The sequence below is a fragment of the Mytilus galloprovincialis genome, chromosome 2 (genome assembly GCF_965363235.1).
Source record: "Mytilus galloprovincialis chromosome 2, xbMytGall1.hap1.1, whole genome shotgun sequence".
NCBI classification, from domain to species: domain Eukaryota; kingdom Metazoa; phylum Mollusca; class Bivalvia; order Mytilida; family Mytilidae; genus Mytilus; species Mytilus galloprovincialis.
Genome location: NC_134839.1, coordinates 6,777,208 through 6,798,174, shown reverse-complemented (window position 1 = coordinate 6,798,174; position 20,967 = coordinate 6,777,208). Strand labels below are relative to the sequence as shown.

The window sequence follows — 20,967 nt, the reverse complement described above, 5'->3', positions numbered from 1 at the left end:
AGAAACAACGACTGAGCTACAAAACAATAATATGAACATCTGTCTTGATCAATTTTTATATGTGTATTTTCAACTTGATCGGGAAAATGGCATTGTTTTAGAAATATGATATCAGATACTAGTTTTGGTTCCTGGTATACCTTCCACAAGAAGTATTTCTGTGTGATGTAAATTGAACATTTTGACTATACAGAGACACATTTCGCATTATATAGGTATTGCCCATGTAATTCATTGTTTCAGTAGTACGATTTAGCAAAAACAAACTCCATCGAAGACGTTGACCTTAGACGTGTTTTTTTTTGCTAGGGGACTAATGCCTAATATGGTGTTTTTGTAATCAAATTGAATCAAGATTTCTCTTATGTATTAAGCTTCCATTTAAAATTGATCTCGGATGTTCCTCATGGAAACAAAAATCAGTAACGAAAGCTAAAATGTTGTTAAGAAAAGTTATTTTGAACAAATTAATCAACCACAAAAAATGTAAAAACAATTCTATAAAAAAAAATTTATTGACATAGCTAACGCAGCAGTCTCGGGAAAGTTCTTTTTGTTTACTTTAAAGAATCTCAACGATCTATCAAACATCTTGAAAATCTGCTGAACAAAAGAAGTAATCGAAACACAAGAAGAAATCTTACTAAGTTCGATTTTACTTTTTTACTTTTTGTTTTGATATTTAAAACTTTCGAACCCATAGAGATAGAAAAATAATAGCTATAAAACTGATACATATTTCCTCTAACAACGTTAATGAGGATTCTGCATATGAAGTGATTAGAGTTTACAAGCTAAAGGTAAGAAATAAAATGTTGTATTTAACCATACAAGAAAATTCACACTTCAGTAAGAATAGTTATCAAAGGTACCAGGATTATAATTTAGTACGCCAGACGCGCGTTTCGTCTACATAAGACTCATCAGTGACGCTCATTTCAAAATATTTATAAAGCCAAACAAGTACAAAGTTGAAGAGCATTGAGTATCCAAAATTCCAAAAAGTTGTGCCAAATACGGCTAAGGTAATCTATACCTGGGATAAGAAAATCCTTAGTTTTTCGAAAATTTCAAAGTTTTGTAAACAGGACATTTAATAAAATGACCACATTATTAATATTCATGTCAAGACCGAAGTGTTGACTACCCGGGCTGGTGATACTCTCGGGGACAACACGTCCACCAGCAGTGGCATCAACCCAGTGGTGTATATAGAAATTAAAACTAAAATTCTGATTTTAAGCACCTCCTTCTGTGAATTAAATATATTTTACATCGGTAAAAATTTAAATGCGTTTGAATAATGAGTATTTTGGATTATGATTTACTAGCACTCCCTTTTGTGAATGCAATTCATATTAAATACGTAAACTTGTTTAAAGTTTTGTTTACTTTTAAAAAGAAATATAGATGCATTAAAAAAGGCCATAAAGCGGTTGCATACAAATGTGTTACATGTATTTTCATTTATTTACTACAGAAATGTCATGTGGAGGTTCTTTAGCGGGATTACTTAGTTCAAACACTCCAAAACAATACTGCCAAGAACACAAGGGAGAAGAAGTCAAACGGTATTGTAAACAATGCAGCCAATTTGTCTGTCTCGAATGTATCCTTGAGGATCACAAAGGGCATACGATACAGAAAATAAGTGAACTCGCAGCCCTTAGGAAGAGTGAGATAGTTGATTTAGTAAATCATGTTAAAAATAACCACATTATAGAACTTAAAAGCCGAATACAAGGCAGCAAGGAATCCAAAAAAGTTACCAAACAATCGATAACTGAATGTTCAAAACGTGTTAGTAGGCGAGCGGCAGCACTGCGGATGCAGGTTGAAATAATAAAAAATGAAAGTATAAATGAATTAAAGGAATCTCAAAAATATGAAGTGGAAAGAAAACAAGAAATGGAAAAGTATCTATCGAAAGAATTACACGGCTTAAATTCATTGATTAGGTCGATAGAGAAATCAATTACAACTAATAATGATCAAGAAATGATACATCTTGGTATCTCTCTTGAAAATGCCATTCAAAATCTACAGCAAGCTCCACCATCCTATATAGAAGCAATGGAATTTTCCGAATCTGAAATATCACGGAATAAATTAGAGGAGTTATTCGGGCAATGTAAAAATAGAGATATATTTGTCGAAGTGCAAGCTGAAAACGAAAAGATTACGCGTGTCAATGTTGAAAAAAGTATCACTACATTATCTACCTACAGGCTTTATGACACACCAATAAATTGTATCGGGTTAAGGAAAGACGGTACACATTGGATTGGACATGCAAGTAAAAAACAGGTTGAACTCAGTCGGGAGGGAGAAATAAAGAAAACAGTACAAGTAGATTCAGTCGTACTAGACTTAAGTATTTCTAAAGAAAATGATATTATCGTTGTGTTGAAGAAACGGCATCGATTGTTACGAGTAAAATTAAACGGACAAAAGTTAGATTTCATTGACTGTAAACCTCTTTATCCAAATGGGATCCACGTGACTATTGACGGGTTCATATACGTATCGGTAATAGATAACGATTCCACTGAGATGGCAGATGATAATAACAGATATGTAATAAAGTATTCAAGTACTGGCACTGGACTACAGAGATTTGAAAAGGACAACAAGGGAAATAATTTCTTTACGTTACCAAGGAAGCTCGTGGTAACTCCTTCAAATGACGTCTGCGTTATTGATTCTACGTCATTATTTACTGGCAGAATTGTCACAATCACCAACGACTGCGACTTGAAGTATATTTACTCTGGAAGAGAGGATTTAGATTTGAGAAATTTTAATCCGACTGCAATTAAATGTGATAGCCACAACCGAGTCATTGTTTCAGATTTCGATAATTGTTTATTGCACTTATTAAATTCAGACGGAGAGCTTATTTGCCTGCTGAATAATAGGGAACCGGAAGGAATATATGGACCATGTGCACTGGGAATCGACCGAAACGATTGTATATGGGTTGGCGGATTTGATGGCGTTATCATGAAAATAGCAGCATTAGATAGACCAAAGACACCCGCAGTAATAAAAGAGAAAACAGAATTAGCTGTAAAAGAAAATGATGGACAGATAGTAGACCACAGACAAAACATTACTGCAACTAAAACAGAAAAGGAAGAGGTGTCAAATACCAAAAAGGATACAAGCAAAATAAAAAATGAACCAACTACAACGGGGAATTGTATAAAAAGAGAGAGTACAACGGGGAATTGTATAAAAAGAGAGAGTACAATTAGAGATATTGAACTGAAAGCGTTTAAACTAAGTCAGATGGACAATAAATCAACTAAGGCAACAGAAGCTTCTGGTGACACCAAATCAAACCCAGAGGGAAAACAGAAAGATCATAAAAGAAACGGAAAATTTGCCTTTTTACGCCGACAGACCACCTCATTAAGTTTAAAAGAGAGAACTCAGCGTCTTGGAACACGAACAGATTTATCTAGTGCAAAGACAAACGCTTCAACAAGTATGTCTGAAAAACCCCTGTTAGCAAGAAGAGAAACAAAACCTAAAATGTTCAAAAAGCTATCAGAGAAACCATTAAATGTTGTCTCAGAGATTGCTGCACCAAACAATCAAAAGTCAGACAAAAAGGATGACAGATCAAAAGACAACACAGCACATAGACAATCAGATAGACAGAGTGATATACAAAGCAAAGACAAAGAAAAGAAAAAAGTCGAACAACAAGAAAATGTTGAAAAAACACCAACTGGTACAAATGATGCAAAAATGTCGACTAAGGAACAAGAAAAAGAGAAAGCAAAACTAGACGAGAAGAAAGTGATGCCCTCAAAACAAGCAACGACTAATGTCACAGTAGTTGATAAGGAGACCGCAAACACATCTTCGAAAGAGCAGGGAAAAGAGAAAAATGTGGTCGATGAAAAGGAGAGTCAATCAGATAAGACACCAGCTGTATCTTCGAATAAGCAAACAGAGAAAGTAAAACCAAAAGAAGATAACAAACTGAAAGATAAAACAAACAATACAACTGACAAATCATCAACTGTCAAACAACAGAATGATGTCGTAACAACATCAAGTCAACCTAAAGACAACAGTAAACAAATAGATAGTAAAATCGACAATGCAAGTCCGTCGACATCCAAAAAGATAGATGCATCTGGCATTTCTACCGACAAATCAAGGACACAAACGGAATCTCCAAAAGATAAAACAGTAGACAACAGAAAAGATCAATCAAATCAAATTCTTCAGAAACCAGCAGTTATGAAAAGAAAAGACGATGATGCCGTAGTTGGAAACAAAAAACATGAACAGAAAAAGGAAGAAAAAGAAGAAGACAAATCCAACCAAGAAACAAGTGTAAAATCTTCAAATATTACCAAGTCGCCTGACAATAAGCAAACACAAGAATCAAAGAAGGGAAGTAATAATCAATCCAATACCAGTTCTGATAATCAACAGAAAGATGCACATAAGCAAAATCAGGACCTCGATACGAAATCAAGCATGACAAAAAATTCAGGAAAATCGAATGAAGCAGCAGAATCTATCCACAAGGACAAACTAGAAGGAACAGAGAACAAAATTAAAGATGAAACAAAGAGATATAAACCAAGTCAAAGTGTTGAGGACAGTTTGAAAGGAGGAAAGAAGTGATGCAAAATTAGTAGTTATTACGTAAAACTAACGTTTATTTTCTTGTATGTTATTTGTATACCATTTCACATTAATAAAGTCTAAATACATTTGCACAAATAAAGCAGCAATAACAATTTTTTTTTATATTGAATTCAAGTTTATACGATATATAAATAAAATAATAGATGTGAGGTATAACTCAATGAGGCACCAACTCAACTGCAAACACAGCTCAATGTCATATAGGGTGCAACTTACAGCATTATTAAATTCACTATACATTAAATCAAGTTCTTAATAGTCTATTAAAACTGTAAACAAAGTTAATAGAAACAACCAAAGATTTGAAAAAGCATTCAACTCTCTAAATAACCGAAAACACTAAGATATGGCCAATGACATCAACCGACAAAATCCTGACATCAGACAAGGACATGAAATATCAACCCTCTTTCTGTTAGATCTCAAGTCAGTCAATTAATTAGCGAAATGTACCCATCCGAACATATGATATAAACAGTTACGGGAAAAGTACCTCACTTAAAAAAATAGTATGATAGATAAAGAAGCACAAAATGAATAACAAATCATATCATTACATTTTTCATCCAATGCGAAAGTTTTGAAAGGAAACGACATTTGATAGCGCTATCAACATTTTTTAAGTAAGACAGATAGAGACAAAACGAATTGAAAATCAGAAACCTATTAGAAATTTTGAAGAGCTGACTTTACCGAAAGCACTATAATCGAGCCAGGACAAACATCAGTGCTATATACAAGAAAAATAGTTTAGTTCATTTCAAAATTAAATGATTTATGATAGTAAAGAGGTAAGGTCCTATCCCCCTTTCTCCTTGATATTTTGTATACCAGGACCATTTTCATAAAGTCTCTCTATCTCAACTTGGTTTCAATTGTCGTAATCACAATATTTTCTTCTTTTCCCGAAATGTGACCTACCGAATTATACTTTTTACCAGGTTAAGTTTACATCAGTAACAATTACGACGTCGACCATATGCGGAACAATCTTTTTACTCTTCAAAGGCATTTGCTTTATTACCTCCGGATTTTCGTTGGTTTCGGGACGGCAAGTCATAGTTTTGTATGTTGTGTGTTTGTGTTTTGTTGTTTGTCTTTTTTTTGCAATGACATTGTCAATTTATTTACCAGTTATGCGTTTGAATAATCCCTTGGTATCATTTGCCTCTATCAAGCTGATATAATCCAAGCTCAACATGTATACGTTAAGGTTCTAACAATATCACAATTTCTTTGTAAACAAATCATAAAATTATCAGTGCTTCAAGATAGCTTAAAACTGAGTATTTGATTGGTATATGAAGGACACCATTTACCAAACCAAAATTATGTTAAAAGTAAAGATTTCTCCTGTTGTAAATATAAAATTGAAGATGTGGTATGATTGCTACAGCAGACCAAATTGCACATAACTATAGATCTCCGTACGGCCTTAAACAATGAGCAAAGCTTCTACCATATAGTCAGAAATAAAAAGCCCAGAAATGACAAATGTAAAACAATACAAACGAGAAAACGTACGGCCAAATTTATGTACAAAAAATGAGTGATAAATAAATATGTTACACATCAACAAACGACAACAACCGAATAACAGGCTCCTGTCTTTGGACAGGAACGTACATACAAACTGTGTAAGTATATAAGCATTTCGACTGTATCAGTAGTAAGATTTGGGAAACTGCATACAGATGCAAAATCTATACATTTCTTAAACATTTAGATAAAACAATCATTTTTATTTTATAGAAAAATTATATATTATGTATACATACATATATTTATGGTTTAGAATTGAAATGAATATAAATAATCAAAAACATACACACACATTAGTAATATAAAGCTTTTAAGTATATCAATTTGAAATTATATGAAAATATATCACTAAGCAAATACATTTTATTTACAATAAACTCGTAGACTTTACAGAGAGCTAAGAAAATGTAATATATATATACTTCGAGATATAACAGAAGCTGAAGATACGAAAGCCCATAAAATGACACACCACCTTTTGCAAAATTCGTGATTATCTTAAATATTAATTCAGACGAAACAATAAACAGTATAGATTCTGAGCAAATTATGATAAGGGTTTAGAAGGAATAGCGGATCGTATAATGTGTATATTCATATATTTAAGTCATTGTCATCCCATAATAAACCCTTAACACCATTAAAATGAAAAAAAAAAGGAAACTAGAGATACAAAACATGAAAAATACATTATACATGTGCGATTTTGTACAATTAAACAAAATAGAAATCAAACAAACAGTAAAGAGGTTCAAAATTAGTTTCTGGTATCAAAGTTAGACAGCAGAATTAACAAAGCACCAAAAGCAAGAACGTTCTTGCAGTGGGAAAATACTCTTCCTTCAATTGATACCGCAAACGTTTTACCACAGGGGTATCTTAAGGAGAATATGACCAATATAAAGTTTCGGTATTATAATGACTAATCAGTTTCTCAACGTCACAAAAGGTACTTATATAAACTATACATTAAACGTGTATAATATACAGATTAAGATATTATATCAATGAATCTACATATTAACATCAAACATTTACAAATATTGTTTCCTGCATTTTTTTACGTGAAAGTTAGTGTTTTTAAGTGGACGGATCATTTAACGTATCCATACATTCATCTTAAAAGAACATTAAATTTCAAATTATTTTAAAAAAATCGATATGTTCTATGATACACAATTTATTGTTCAATATTCATTTTTGTGCTCATTTTTTAAATACATTCATTTCATGTGAGAAACGGTAATCGGTTAATATGACGTTTATATGGTAAAAACTGCAAACTGGAAACAATTTGATATAAACAATCAAGATCGACGTAAATACAATAGTCAAAAAGATTGGAAAAATCGAGTGACCAATTAAAAAAAAAATCTGAAATGAATAATTTGTGTGATGAAGGTATGCATACCGGAAAATTAAATATATAAAATTTTCAACAGTTTTCGGATGTTCTACTTGTAGACGGGATTGTAGGTTTTGTAACTTTTCCTTCAAATTCGTAAACAGGATAGTCTGGTGTTGGTTCTTCGAAAGATAACGGCCTTGATGAATGTAAATGTTTATTATCGGGTGGTCTCCTATATCTGAAAATGAACAACATTTAATCTCGGTTATGTATCTGATTATATTACAAATAAAAAGCATTCTCTTAAAATCTCGTATAAACTTGAACCGACTGTTGATTCTCTGTTTGATTGAAAATAATTGGATTTTGATTGTGTATGGATGCAATTAACATTCTGATATGTGTCAGAAATCCCAAAATCATGCCTGGGGAAGCTCGTAATCAAGGTTTTCTACACAGACATTATGTGAATGCCCTCTTTCACTAGAGACAAAACAATAGCCTTTTATACAATATGACGAGTCTATAATTGAGATCTAAAAAAAACTCAAAATATACTTAATTTCCGATCATTAACGCATGGTGTCCTTATCAAATGTGAGATGTATTTCCGATTTGATATATGAGAAAAAGGAGGGTTTATCACTGAAAAAAAAACGTAAATAACTGACCAAGCTAACTTAAAAATAAACCGTTTTGTAGTAAGGTGTATGATGTTTAAACACACAACCATGTTCTCGTCCACTAGGGGTGTAAACTTTTTTGTTAAGTTTTAGAACACTATCTTTGTACGGATATGATAACTGCCTGTTGGAAAACTAAATTTATGTCATTATCAAACATATATCTTCGTCTAGTTTCAGTCAAAATATAATTTCTTTTAACTCAGTCACACATTCTACCTGAGTGATTGCTTAACTTTGTTTGGTTATCTTTCTTAATTAGTTACCAAAGGTACCAGGATTACAATTTAGTACGCCAGACGCGCGTTTCGTGTAAATAAGACTCATCAGTGACGATCAAATCAAGATATTTATAAAGCCAAACAAGTACAATTTAACATAAAATACATGAATCATATTTCATAAGACACTAACTTACAATATTGAAGAAACTATCCATCGTAATAGCTCAATGTATAAAAGTGCCATTCCAAATCAGTCGAAAGGTCATTATTCTTAATTGTATAAGGTAATATAATCATGTCTTTATCAATCGTTTTTCTTTCCATTCTTTGTGTTATGCTTTTATGCAAATAACACCAGTAGGTTGTAAACACACCCGTCATATTTGATTCAAAATGAAGTATCAAAAATTAACCCACACCACAGTCTATAATAGGAGAATTAAAATTTAATACACTGCAATTCTGACGGAAAAGATAAAAGAAATACAATATGCGTCATTATTGTTTCATACCTTGCTTCCCCTTCAGGCTCTGTCACCTATAAAGAAAACACATAGCATATAATGTATTTCTATATGGCTTGGAGTCTGGATTTTTAATAGCAGAAATCTAATTATTATATTGCAATTGTTCTTCATGATTATTAATTTTGTTGTATTTAATCCAGACAAATTGTAATGAAATAGCATCCTGTAATTGACTGTCAGCAGTCACACTAGTACGGAAAAGCTTGATACAATTTTGAATATAAAGACCCTTCTCATAGCAACAATAAGTAAATGTAAGTATATACAAAATATGTATTCAATCACAATAATTACAAAAGAATTCGGCATTATATTATAAGACACTGAAAAGTTAAACTTCAAAATATAAAACAAAAGATGATTGAAAGATGATAGAATATACCAATTGTATATTCAATCTTATAAGTCGAAAACAAACTGACAATGTTAAGATGCTGACAATGTCAAGATAAAAAAGAAAAACGACCAAAACATACAAAACATACAAAAAAACCCTGTATGTCTAAAATAGTTATATACAGCATGCAATTTATAAGATGTTCATCATCATGCACCATGCATACATTATGTACAACCAGTATCTTCCATTGAAAATATGTGACTCCTCATATATTTGACGGAATATTAAAAAATAAACCTGTAGTCCAGGAGCATTAATAGGGTAAATATCACAGATATTTGTAACATTTAGTTTTCGTAATTTAACATTGATTTTGTAAGTTGTTGATGATACAGCTTCGCAAATAATGAAAAGGGTTTAACACTATAAAGTGGAGAATTACAAATTCATCGTAGGTTAGCAATTGATTGATTGGAATAAGATTGAAAATTATCTTCTTTATCACTTAAAATTATGTAATGAAAATAGGGAAACTTTTCCCTGAATTTTCCATGATCAGTTACATTAAATGCCCCCAAAACTTGATGGCCAATGATTAATAATTGCTTGTTAATTTAAGGAGATAATTACCAAAAAGGGGATCATTATAGCATCGTCAAGACAATATAAAATCAAATTTGCATTGGGAAGTTACCATTGATCAGTCAATGATTTCATAATAATATCCGAAGTTAGCAGCGGACCATTTAGATCGATGAGCTTATATTCACAATCTTCGTGTAAATATGATTATTTAGCTACAATGATTTTACGTTTAGAATATTCAAGCAACAAATGTTTTAAAAAAAAAGCAAGTATTGAACTCTTTTTTTTGTTTTGTTCAGGATCATAATGACGAAATTGTTTGTAAATCTAATGTCTTTGTCCCATTGTTATTTTTTTTCAATAATGTATATGATTTTTCATGCTAGTATTTAAATAGATATATTAATTTTGTTAGAAAACTTACATGCAGGTAAAAAAAATAATGATATACCAAACTTCATTTCACAGTTATATACTGATAGATACATTCTTTTCTATCCTTTATGGCAATATACAAAAAATATAGCTAGCATCATTTTATAACTGAAGGTAATGTTAATATTTTTGAGGGTACACGGGCAGTGTGAAATGAAGTTAATAATATTTCTTTTGTAACTTACATCAACCCCTAAAAGCGATAATTCATATCGTAGGTACTTATCTAAAATGAAATAAAACAGGTCAAATGTTTTCTTCCAAGGGAAATTCAATTTTTCATCACATTACATGTACACCGACAAAAAACAAGCGAGTATAGAAATATCTTGTAAATATAACTGAAATAGTATTATGTCTGGAAATTGAGAATATCTAATTTGCATAGGTTTGTATTTACCAAATTATATTAATAAGTTAAATAAAAATTAAAGTTGAAAAAAGGAAAAAACACGTGACAAATTTGATGAATTTGAAACACTTTTTAGGACCTACCTACATCAGAAACGATCAAAGCCGAATATTGAAGCCAAGGATGTGCAAAAACCGAAGCATTTAAAGAGATATGTTACCAAAAAAGGGATTAAAGAGGGACGAAAGATACCAGAGGAACAGTCAAACTCATAGATCGAAAATAAACTGAAAATGCCATGGCTAAAAAATGAAAAGACAAAGAGACAAATAATAATATATAAGACAGATCAAAATAGCCTAATCCATCTAAAGTCAACTTTGAGTGAGGAAGTTGAAACCTAAGTATCTTTATAATTTTCAAAATTTTAAGAAGAGATTGGTATAAATGACTGACGAAGGAATGAATACTGAGCTGACGATTCCTTACGGGTACCGATATTCCACCAGCAGAGGTATCGACACAGTGCTGTATATCATGAAAACAACACGTTATAAATGTGTATGCGTACGAAACGCTTTTCTCGAATTACCTTCATCAGTAACAACCGAACCCGATAATTTAAAGAGAAGGATTTGAACAGAACGTGATATAGAAGACGGTAGCATTTACCAACAAATGATTTGAAAAAATATTCTATGCGCTTTAAAAGCCGAATTTGAAAACTGGAAAACGATTAATTAACTGGTTGATGATGAAGAAGCCTGAACATATTTTAAAGTATTACTGTATAGGAACTTATTCTATGATTACAGTATACGTGAAAATAAAGAAAATAATACTTTAGCAATCAATGCTCACAGTTGTCGAAAGCATCCTCAACTTGTTAGACAGTTTTTATGAAATTATGCCCAACAACGCTCTAAGCAAGCTACACTCCTATAAGATAAATGGTTCGTAAAAAAGGGAAAAGGCTAAACATCTCCTAAATGTTGTTCATTTTCGACAAACTTCACGAAAAACAATGACAAACACTACTAGATTACTTACTCTTTGATACTGGTCTTTGTCGTCTGAGAAATCACAGTTTCTACTTGGGGGATCAAATGATTCATTTGAATGCGAATATTCTACAGTCTCCCGTTTCCTCAGATGATCATAAGGAATAGGGTTGTCAAAATATTTCATTTTTCCAACAGGAGGAGTGGTTTCAGACACTGGAGATGTCCGCCACCTGTAAACACAAACTTCATATAAGTGACGAAATAAAAAACAATTAGTTTGCTTTCTTTAAAGACATTGCTGTTGAAATTATATATCTTTATTCACTAAGAAACACTCTTGATTATATAAACATCGCAATCGCTATATGTTGTAAGTGATAGTAAACTCTCACACCCTTACATTTCTAGATTAATTGAACGACAGGACAAAGCAAAATCTCTCATTTGGGGATATTTATTTTATTTCGTATTACACTATGCTTTTAAATGTTGTCATTTGAGATGCAATTGAACATCTTGTCTTTACCTTTTTTGTCATTTACACAATAATTTATATCAAGTCAAATAATTCAAGGATGTTTAATAAATAATACCTACTTGTAAAGAAATACAAAAGACAGCAATATTGCCAAACATAGTGCTGCTACGAGTCCATACAAAGCATACGACCATTTGTCACGTTCACTCTCTATATTAAGTAATTCTTTAGAATGTTCTGCTCCTTGTATACAAGTCCCTGGGTTGTCGCCAAAAATCCGTAGTTTGACATTGACGTAACTGAAAAAATTATAAGCTTACAAATGGTTTTATATTACAAGTAATTGCCATGCAGTATTTTTCTATTTAGAATCTTTGATTATTTGCAGTAGAGCTTTATATTAAATGAATATACACACACGAAAATCTCCAAAAGTGTTGTTTTTGTCTAGAATACAAATCATATGAAATAAATCCATTAATACCCCTTGTAATGTGTAATACCACCATTGATTTCCCCTATTAATCATTGTTAAATTTGCATTTTAAAATAAAATTAGAAGAAAATATTTGGCATAAGTAAAGTTTAATCCTTTCCAGTACAATTGATAAAATTTCACATCGATAAGGGCAACAGTAGTATTCCGCTGTTCAAATGTCATAAATTTATTTAGAAAAAACAAATATGGGTTACAAACTAAAACAGAGGAAATCACTTCAACTGTAAGAAGAAAATAACTCAACAACAGAACACTGAAGTGCAACAAAACACAAACAACAATGCATCATACAAGGAAACAAACTGTAGATAACAACTGTCATATTCCTGTCTTGGTACAGGACATTTTTAGAAAAAATGGTGTGTTTTGTGGCTAGCCGAACCTCTGCGCGATATATAACATTTCAATGCATATCAGACTATTACCATCACTGGAAGTTAATCAATCAAATGTTCACCTCTTTTTTTTAAACTGGTTTTAAGCTTTAGTAACCATGATGTATTAAACCTCTAGTTTCCAAAATATTCTATAGAAACACCAAATAAAAAGTACTGGGGCTTTGAAATACCTAAGATATATGTTTACGACCCAGACATGTTTTACTGCAATAAAATGTAGGATTAATAATCTACATCTGTCAAATTCACGGGAATGTGTTTTTCGACCTATTTCCGTATGAAACCGGGTGTGATTTACTATGAATTGGTGTTATTACACCTTTTACGATTTAATTCATTCGAGGCAATTATGATTGGATTTTCGTTACAAATATGTCAAAACAACTATTTTCCTAATTGCTATAATCAAATTGGTTCAATAATTTTAGTGTTAGTGCAGTTGTAAAAAGATTATGATATAGAGTTAAATAAACAACTGCAATTAGTATTTACCTGCTTTTTGGAATAATCCCCTTATCCTCAGCTTTTATGGTCAAGTTAACTATTACTGTACGATTTTTTCCTATAGAGGAGTCTAGTTGATATTTTAAAACAACATAACTCTCGTCATCTACCATGTTTATTGCAAAGAAATCCTAAAATATTTGTTATTAAATTGAATAAATAGCAATCATTTGGTGCACTATTTGAATACTAGAAATTTGTTTTCGTTTCTGTGTTTTGTGAAGACATGAATTGAGCAGACAGTACACATGGATTGACTAAAGAGACATTGAAAATTTCAATTATTTTGTCATGATTTAAAATAATAAGTACAAAGGCGCGATTTAGTTTTTAATATTCCTTGATAAAATCTGTATTTTTCCTCAGAATATTCGGTAAAATACTGATTACCTATAAATATAAAGGAGATTTTGTTTTTGATGATGAACGAACAGAAAACATTGCAACTTCAATTTCCTGCAAGTGGACAGTAAATTGTAATTCTGTGGTGGCTTTAATTTATCGTTGGTTGGTATTTTTTCGTGATTTGCTGCAGGTTGGTGATGCTTTGGTTGATTCAACCAATAAACGCATCACATATAGTCATGAGAGTATTGTAGTAATTAAGAACGAATTATCTTTAAAAAAATCAGGTTCACAAAAATTAGAAACTGAAGATTATTTATATTTGAATCTAGATCAAGGCACAAAATAAATGACAAGGAAATAAACAGCAACATATAAATACGCGTTGAAATGACAAGGTAAGCGTTCTAACCAATGCATTGCATACTGATGATAACGGACATATAGAATACTTGAAACAGTGACAATATGGATGCTCCGCAGCGTTTGATGTGATATAGCAGATGCTTCGAAGGCTTAGCATATTATAAAAACATGTAGAACGAACTTTCACATAAGCACAATACTAAATTTATTAATATGTGTATGTCTATTCAAAAAGAAGATCGATTAGATTACCAAACGTATTTCCAATGTTATTTCAACTGATCGGGCGGAGCTTACGTTTTAACTTGCATAAAGACAGTCTATTTGAAGATGCGTGTGATAAGGATGATTGCCGTTATGATTATTACTGATTTCTAATGACCTATCAGTGTCATCAAAGGAATTTACAAAACAATGACTGGACACTTCATTGATGAATTTATCCTATAATACCTATCTATAGATGAACTTGTTTATTATGAGCGAACCGGTCAAACTCCGACCAGTCAAGTGAAATAAATCGAGTAATAGAAAACTATAGAAATGGCCAACTGATAATTCTTTTAGAATTGTTTTTTTTTTGCGGTTGGTCACAAAATCTTTTTAGTAACTTAATGCAAAACAAATAAATTACTCTTGAATTTCCACCAATAATAGATAGTGTTACTTCCCCTTCTTTTCCTTTATCAGCATCTTCTGCAATTACTGTTATGATCTTAGATCCGGCTGGTGTTTTCCAATCAACATCTTTTTCATACGCACCTTATCAATATTAAAATAATCAGTTATACATTAGACAGATATTTAACATTCACCATTTTTGTCTATGTCTTTTATATATATATGCTTCTTGAATAGTATTATTTTTTTAAGTATATCAATCATTGAACATCAAAATGTCTCACAATATTTCGGTATGGCTGAAATTCATGATGACATTGTATTCGAGACCAGATAAGTCAATGTTGTATCTAATTTAAAAGTTAAGTAAAATTTCGAAAGTCTTGAACCAAATACGTTAAACAAACTGGAAAGATTGACAGTTGTTTGGAATAAGCACAGACTTACTTGTTAAATACGATGAAAGAGATTTATCTAAATATTACAATGACGATAGTCTAGCTTACGAGTTCTGTAACATTGACATTTTGTATACTGAATATATATGCACGTTTTATCTACCTTTTTGAAATACAGGTGTATGATTGTTTTTGTCATCAAACTCAATTGTGATTATAATTTCAGCATGACTAGGTAACTTCTTCAGATCTTTTCCATCCTGAGCAAACACATTTCCCTATAGAAAATAAAAACAGCTGTATACTGTAATTTTGAAAAAAACATAACAATTTAAAGAAAGGAGACGGATACCAAAGGAACATTTAAACTCACAAGTAAAAAATTTATCTGACAACGTCATGGTTAAAAAAATACAATAAAAAAAACAGTAAACAAAACACAACATAGAAAACCAAAGACTGAGCAACACGAACTTAATCAAAACTGAGGATGCTTTACATGTGACTATCGTCGTATTGCTTATGATAGTACAAACCCTTTTTTTTATCAACTATATGCAAAATATTTTGAGCATAATGATTACTCTCGAATCTCAAACAATAATAAATAGTGTTAATTCTCTTTCTTTCGTTCATCATCATATGATGCAATTACATTTACCATCTCAAAACCAACTGGTGAATTCCCATCAACCCAATTACATTTAGCATCCGTTTCGTTAATCATGATAGTACAAACCCTGTGATAATTCTAATTCGGTAGAAACATCGGAGAAAGGGGACGGACTTGTAGTTAAGACAATTGGAACATATCAGTTGTCATCTATGAAACGGATATTCCGTACTCGTGATTACGTCCGTAAAATGTACGAAGGGACGATTAAAACTTCACCACTTGGATTTCTTGGTAAAAGAATGTTCACCTCTGAGAAGCCAAATTTTCTAGAATAAACCCTTATTCTTAACCTGATTTGGGTGGTTCTGACGGTAAGATCAATTATTTATGATTCCCCCATTTTTCATCAATTCTTATGTCCATTTTAGGGTTATTAACATGAACAAATCACAGTTTTAAATTTTTTTCATACTTTCTCTTAAAAGATTAATTGGACCAATCTAAACAAATATATTATTTGGATTTTTCTCTGTTTTATTCAGAACAAAAAGCATATTATTTCAACTTATTTGTCTTTAATGAATGACAAAAACATATCTAAGAAAACGTTTAATACGGAATGTACATATGATTTGGGAGCATCATATCTTTGCATTCCTCATCAACTTTCTCAACCTTTTGACTAAAGCCATCTACCGGATTGGTTATTATATTTGAATATTTTATTTCTAAAAAACTATTTATTGTAAGTACACATTTTTCCCCGAGTTAGGTTTGATTATAATATTTTTAAACTCATCAATTTGGCATTTTCCACTTGTATCACATGTTTTAGAAATAATAATTCCAAATGAGAGTTAAAAGAGACTGAAACATCAGAATAATATATCCTTAAAAGCTTCCTTGTGGGCAGCAACCGTATATATAAAAATCCACACCTCTCCGATTGTAATTTGTTTATGTAAATGTATTAAAGGACAATAATGTTAGATATTAGATCCTTGCATGAAGTCTACGATTAGCCTTTCTTTTCATAAATTAAAATAAGGAAAACTGGTTTAAGGTGCAAATGTGTCACTTTATGCTGTGTTTATTACATTCGATTTCACAAGTTTAGTGCAAACAATGCCACCAAACCATTAAATAGTTTGATTTCACTTTAAATAAAGAAATTGCTATTTTATTCTTTTTCATGTTAGTAAGTTAATTTTTTTGAACTTGAAATTAGGCTAGATAAAATAGAAAGAACTTGTCATTCGGCTAGATAAAAGGAAATCCGAAATCTATCTTAAAAAATTGAGTATTACTTTTACAGCAAAAGTTATATTTAAAGATTTCCTAGAAAGGATATATCTTTAAATGTGTATTTTACTCACTTTTATCTGTACATTTTGTGTACTGCTAAGTGACATGTTTCCAGATTTGACTATTTTCCCTGTTGATTTGTCTATTTCAACAACTGAACCAACACTGCTTTCCGTTATGTCGATATAATACAACGTTTCAGGATTCTCGTCTAAATCGGTTGCATTCACCTCTCCTATGCAGGTTCCATTAGGCGCATACTAAAAGCAAACAACGAAACTATCATATCGCAATGTTTTTATATTAATACATGCGTATTTAATTATGTGTAAAGACAAAATGTAAAGAATTAAAAGGATCATGCATTTGCATACACTAAATCTAAATATGGAATAGATTAATGATAATAGCTGGTCATAAATATTAAGTGATCCATCATGTTGAAAAGTTGCATTTGACTATTTTCCTTATTTTTTTGCTCTATTCAATAAAATTAAAACCTTCCTGCAGAAGTTCTTTTTGTCATGCTGTAAAAATATAATGGAAATATTTTACTTATGAACTCCTTTACTATCACTCTTTATGTATCATTTAGATTGAGTTGCGATTATTGCACAGATTTTAAATAAATTTCAATGTCACTTTCAAATCAATTACAAAACTGTTAAGTCGCATTGGAAAACACAATTTAGAAATTAACTTTATTTTACGGATATTTTTGTATATACCTTTTCCTTTCTTTTTATTATTACACTTGGACAAATGCTGATTCAAATGCGTTCACTGATTAACAAATATATGTGTCTTATGCTTGCCAATCGTTTGTTTGAAAAACTGTCCAACAAAACACTTTTGATTCAAAAACCCCGGTCACCTCAAATTACTTTTCTGTACTATTGGTTCATCAACATCAATTCGTTTTCCATTTATAAACGTTTCATTCAAATAACAATGTATGCTGACGACAATAAAACATACGTGGAATCACATTATGTAATGTATGTTCATTCTTATAAATTTACTGTTTAAACAAGAAGGTGAACCCAGTACACGGATGCCCCATCCGCACTATCATTTTCTATGTTCAGTGGACCGTGAAAGTGGGGGTAAATCTCTAATTTGGCATTAAGATTAGAACGATCATATCATAGGGAACATGTGTACTAAGTTTCAAGTTGTTGATTGGACTTCAAATAAATCAAAAACTAACACGACCAAGAACTTAAACCTGTTGCGGGACAGACGGACGGACAAACGGTTAGACGGACGCACAGACCACAAAACATAATGCCGATGAAGGGGCATAAAAAGTATGAATTATTCAAAATATCAAGGACTTTCTTATACCAGGCATAGATAATCTCAGCCGTATTTGGCACAACTTTTTGGAATTTTGGGTAATCAATGCTCTTCAACTGTTGTTCTGAGCGTCACTGATGAGTCATATGTACACGAAACGCGCGTCTGACGTATCAATTTTTAAGCCTGGTACCTTTGATATCTATTTATTTAGTGTACCTGAAATATGCCAAATGCATAATTTATCTGGTTAAAGACTGGAACCTGATCGTTGATATCTGTTATCTTGATTTTAAACGCCAATGTAGAGGAATTTTTAGGGTATTCTCCTTTATCAGTTGCTATTACACCGACAATAACTTGTCCAAAATCTTCACCTTCTCGATCAAGTGTATGGTTACTATATCTGAACTTAATTATACCTGTATTTTTTCCTATAATTATGTCACCTTAAATAATAATACACAAATTAGTTAAACTTTTAACAAGAAAAAGAGAAGATGCCAAACAAGAGAAATGCCATAGGATCTCCATCAAGGGCCATGGGAAAAAAGAGTAGAGCGGTTAGCAGGACAGGAGGACAGAGAGGGCAGAACGAAGAAATCCCACAAAAGAAGGACGGAGCTGGCCGGAAAAGAACGGCCAAGAAAACACAATGGGTCGGACACGTGGTGGCAGAAGGACCGGTGGAAACTACTGATTTCTCATCAGGTAATGAGTCGTAGGAGGATGCACGAGCGTTCCCTGCTTTAAGGCACGACCCGTTACACCAAAACTTTGAAATTGCAAATAATTCCATTGATTTCATCCGTCACAAGAATCTAGCATTCATGACACAGTGGGGGAACACGTGCCTTTTAAAATTAAGGAAAAAATTTGTGAGGGAAAGTTTATTGAGCTTCATTCTCTTTTAAGAACGCAAAAAGCAATGGAAGAGGCAGACGAGGGCGATTTGAAATTAAAAAGGGGGAAAATTTGCATTGAAAAAAGATCGTCGAGGGTTTATTTGTCAATAAATGAATGGACTTCTGTTGAATCAGCATTCATGTTTTTATGAGTGTCTACATAAGCAATGAAAGAGGTAGACGAGGGCGATTTGAAATTAAAAAGGGGGAAAATTTGCATTGAAAAAAGATCGTCGAGTGTTTATTTGTCAATAAATGAATGGACTTCAGCATTCACAGTTTTTATGAGTGTCTACATTGAGAAATACAGTACATGGGCACAGGAATTGTTAAAAATATATGCGCGATATAAGATTAGCGGCAACGAGGTCAGAAAACTGGGCCACCTATGACGAGCCATTTAGGCTAAAAATAGAAAAGAATCCAAAATTATCGTGGGGAAATATACACGGTGAATATTAGCTATTACACATCACATCTCCCACTGTGACAGTACAAAACAGTGTGTCAGTGCAATCACAGGGTTATAGACCAAATACACAACACCCGCTAATTTGATGATTATAAATTCCTAACTGTCAGTATTAATTATAGGCCAATTAAACTATAATAGTGATAATGTATAATGTAAACATAACAATCTTTCCCCTTTTATAAATTTAGAAGATCAAGATAAACAAGATTAATATCTAGTGAATGAAAGTAATAAATTCAATTTGCACTCAATATTGAACTAAATAGCTACAAGCGTCACTGTCTATATATTAAATGTTCAATTATGAAATCCTAAATCTACAGTTATATCACTACACTTACTTAACCACAAATATTTACAGTCACATGTTTTCAATAAGTCTCTCTGGTGCCTTTCTTACTTTTTCTGTGCGGTTCGTAACGATATTGTCATTAGCTTTTTTAAATGTATTATTTTCGGTTATTTTAGTTTGTTCGGATTCATTTTTATTTTCAGAGTTTTCGGTATCGCGGTTTGAATTTCATGTTGGTACTGTAATGAATTCAGTGTCGATATCAGATATTGTAATTTCAAGTATGTTTTGTATGTATTTGTTTTCCTGCGGTACGAATTCACGAATCTGATCAATATGTCACTTCCATACTAAATCTCCAACTTGGACTTGATAATTATAAGTTACTGTTCCGAGTTTATAAACGATAACTCCTTGTTTCCACTTTTTATTGTCTCTATAGTCTCTTTAAGATTTGGACTCCCTCCCTACTGGATGCAAAAAGAATTATTTACTTTTTTTTCACCATCTCCTCATTTTATTATTATTCACTGTGGAGCTAATGATTTGACAGATTTAGAATTGACAGGGAAGGGTTTAATTGAAAATGTAAAACAGTCTACCCTAGGTTACCAGGCTTTATTTAAAAAGTTAAATATGGTCGTCAATGCTACAGTGCGATACTGGCATTTTGCACCTGTGAATGCGGGTGCAATAATAGAACAGAACAGAAAAGAGAAATTTATTGGTCAAAAACTTTGTTATAGAAAACG

The 20,967-nt window shown here is 31.8% G+C and overlaps 3 protein-coding genes across 3 annotated transcripts in view; 2 read left to right on the top strand and 1 right to left on the bottom strand.

Annotated features, from left to right (window-relative positions):
* The window catches only part of LOC143062766 (amino acid transporter heavy chain SLC3A1-like), a 387,949-nt gene that overhangs the window by 204,555 nt on the left and 162,427 nt on the right, over positions 1-20,967 (top strand). The gene's annotated exons all lie outside the window — the stretch shown is intronic.
* Positions 1,723-4,658, top strand: LOC143062764 (uncharacterized). Its single transcript, XM_076234539.1, has one exon. The coding sequence runs from the start codon at positions 1,828-1,830 to the stop codon at positions 4,648-4,650; it is 2,823 nt and encodes a 940-aa protein (XP_076090654.1). The 5' UTR covers positions 1,723-1,827; the 3' UTR covers positions 4,651-4,658.
* LOC143062763 (protocadherin Fat 4-like) overlaps positions 6,385-20,967 on the bottom strand; it is a 49,819-nt gene continuing 35,236 nt past the window's right edge. Inside the window, exons 19-27 of the mRNA XM_076234538.1 lie at positions 18,763-18,992; positions 17,316-17,504; positions 15,487-15,601; positions 14,939-15,066; positions 13,582-13,724; positions 12,312-12,491; positions 11,761-11,944; positions 8,984-9,009; positions 6,385-7,802 (exon numbers count right to left, since the gene is read on the bottom strand). Of these exons, the coding sequence (XP_076090653.1) occupies positions 7,652-7,802; positions 8,984-9,009; positions 11,761-11,944; positions 12,312-12,491; positions 13,582-13,724; positions 14,939-15,066; positions 15,487-15,601; positions 17,316-17,504; positions 18,763-18,992 (1,346 nt within the window). The 3' untranslated portion in view covers positions 6,385-7,651. The remainder of the gene's footprint in view (positions 7,803-8,983; positions 9,010-11,760; positions 11,945-12,311; positions 12,492-13,581; positions 13,725-14,938; positions 15,067-15,486; positions 15,602-17,315; positions 17,505-18,762; positions 18,993-20,967) is intronic.